Source organism: Echinops telfairi, unplaced genomic scaffold (assembly GCF_000313985.2).
Source record: "Echinops telfairi isolate 266 unplaced genomic scaffold, ASM31398v2 ScPeMD7_3;HRSCAF=10, whole genome shotgun sequence".
NCBI lineage: Eukaryota > Metazoa > Chordata > Mammalia > Afrosoricida > Tenrecidae > Echinops > Echinops telfairi.
In genome coordinates this window covers 57454492-57456783 of record NW_022103899.1, presented here as the reverse complement: position 1 = coordinate 57456783, position 2292 = coordinate 57454492, and the positions used below count along the sequence as shown (strand labels likewise).

The following is a 2292-nucleotide window of genomic DNA, read 5'->3' as shown; positions in this document are numbered from 1 at the left end:
AGCATGCAGAGAGAGACAGGTACACGTGTGACTATATAGTGAAAGGTGCTGTAAAACAAGTATCGCCCCCATGCCCACCCCCACCAAACCGCCGCTGAACCTACAGGCCTCCCTCGGGAGTGCTTCAGCAGGTAGATGGCGAAGTGGATGTGAAGATAGAACTCCAGCTTCTGGGCCAGCGAGTCCCCGTCTCGGACGGCACTGGGGACGTGCTGCTCCCACTGACGGAAGAAGGCCTTCTGGTCTCCGCTGTCGAAGGCGGCGAGGAGCTCCTTCTGTGGAGAAGACAGCGGACTGACCCCATGCCCTCACAGCATCACTCTCCATGGGGTTTCTGGGTGCGGGAACAGTGTCTTCCTGGGGAGGGCAGGCAGAGAGCAGAAAGCCCCGAGAGTGTCGACGCTGAGGCCGAGGTTCCTCAGACAGGCCCTAGCTCCCGCCCCTCTGCCCTACGGAACCTGTACCGAGCAGACACTTCTCTGAGCTGGGGGACCAGGCAGAGGCTGAACTTGAGGCCCCGTAAGAGCACTCAAGTTGCCTTTGGGCCGAGCTGACTCACAGCTCGGGGAAGCTCTGCATTCGGTGTGCGCTCCGGATGGTCAGCATGGCTAAGCCACTGTGTGGGGCCGTTTTGTAGAAAGCTGGACCCAGGGAGGCCCAGCTGCTTAATGGGAAGAACAGAAAAGAAGGGCTTGTGGCCACTAGATTTCTGGGTCTTTCAAGTTATGTGGAAATGGGCCTGCACAGCTGTGGCTGGAGCTGAAATGGGATGTCTAGCTGGTTGCAAACGCTCCGGAACCACCTCTCGAGGCACTAGACAGCTCGCTGGCCTGTCTGGTACTGTCACACAGCCTGGTCATGGGACGTCACAGACAACTCCAGTCCGCTAGTCGGGTGTGGAGGACGTACGGGCTCCTCCCAAGGCTTAGCCTCACAGCCTCTGTGGAGCCGCTCACCCATGATGCCATCCGATGGTCTGTCTGTCCATCCCATAGACCTCCCTTCCTTGTCCACAAGGAACCCGGCAGGGTCAGGGAGCGAGGCTGACTTAACAAAGCATAAGCTTCACACTTCCACCGCGTTCTCACACAGAGCACACGTGTTATACTGCGGTTTTTTTTTGTTTGGCAAGCTGCACGTTAACTTCATGTGAGCCCCATGCAGCACATGCTCCTTGTTCACATGGGCAAGTCATATGGGGAAACAGGGTATTCTCTTGTGTTAGACTCCGAAAGATGGACTCTGGGGCGGCAGCACCCACAGGGCAGCCCGTGTTTGAGGTGGCAGCGGCTGAGCCCCCGTTGCCCCGGGCGCAGACTGGCAGTGGAGGGCGAGCAGAGCTCCACCTGGAACGCCGCCGCAGGCCACTGAATGGCTTGCCCACGCGAGGCCACTGAGAGTCAGGGACAGGAGCAGATGGGCAGCGGCTGTGGCCTCGCCCCCAGTTCCTAAGTGGGGCTCATACACCAAATCGCACCTTCTTTGAGGAAGTAAGTATACGAGGGTCAATAAGCTTCCAGAATCGGAGAGGCATCTGAAGATGAAGTGCATTGCCTTGGGAAATGTCCAGGTGCACCAACCACAGACCTGGGTGTTATCCGCGAGACTGAGGTGCCACCCAGTGGCTGAAACCAGGACTTCTAAAGATGGCGGCCACACAGTCCACTGGCACCGCGGGGTCTCATAGCAATGCCCTTGCTTCCCTGAGGGCAGAGGCTTGGTCTGGGTCGTGCCTGCCACCATCACATGCATCTTGGCCCTAAGCAGTGCACGCTTCCCTTTGCGTCTGTCCCTACGCGTGCATGAGGGACCAGATCGATCGATCGATGACGTTACTGAGTGTCCACCCCCTCCGAGCAGTGGGAAAGGCCCGCAGGAAGCCCAGCGTTCCCCAGCAGGAGCAATTTCCCAAGCGGGGTACATCTTGACCACGCACGGAGGCCAGGCATACGCCGGTGTTACCTGGATGATGAGTGGCGTGGAGTCTCTCAAAGACGCCCCAGTGGGCTTGGGGAACGGCTTTCCTTTGGTCCTGCACTCTTTTGAAAACGTTTTCAAGGTGTCTTCAAACTCGGCGAAATCTAAATACTGTGAAGAAAACACGAACAGATACTTTTGCCCCGTTTTAAGCACCCACAACGCGAGTCCTTAGCTGGTGTCACACCCAAACCCAAACCCAAACCCACGCCCCAGAGCCACCGCCAAGGAGCTGATTCCGACTGAGAGCGGCCCTGCCCGGAGCTTCTGAGATGACTGGGCACCAGCCAAGGCCTTCACGACCGCACAACCAGG

The 2292-nt window shown here is 58.1% G+C and overlaps 1 protein-coding gene across 1 annotated transcript in view; it reads right to left on the bottom strand.

Annotated features, from left to right (window-relative positions):
* The window catches only part of LOC123522175 (lisH domain-containing protein ARMC9-like), a 10981-nt gene that overhangs the window by 3820 nt on the left and 4869 nt on the right, over positions 1-2292 (bottom strand). Inside the window, exons 3-4 of the mRNA XM_045294294.1 lie at positions 1963-2088; positions 105-275 (exon numbers count right to left, since the gene is read on the bottom strand). Of these exons, the coding sequence (XP_045150229.1) occupies positions 105-275; positions 1963-2088 (297 nt within the window). The remainder of the gene's footprint in view (positions 1-104; positions 276-1962; positions 2089-2292) is intronic.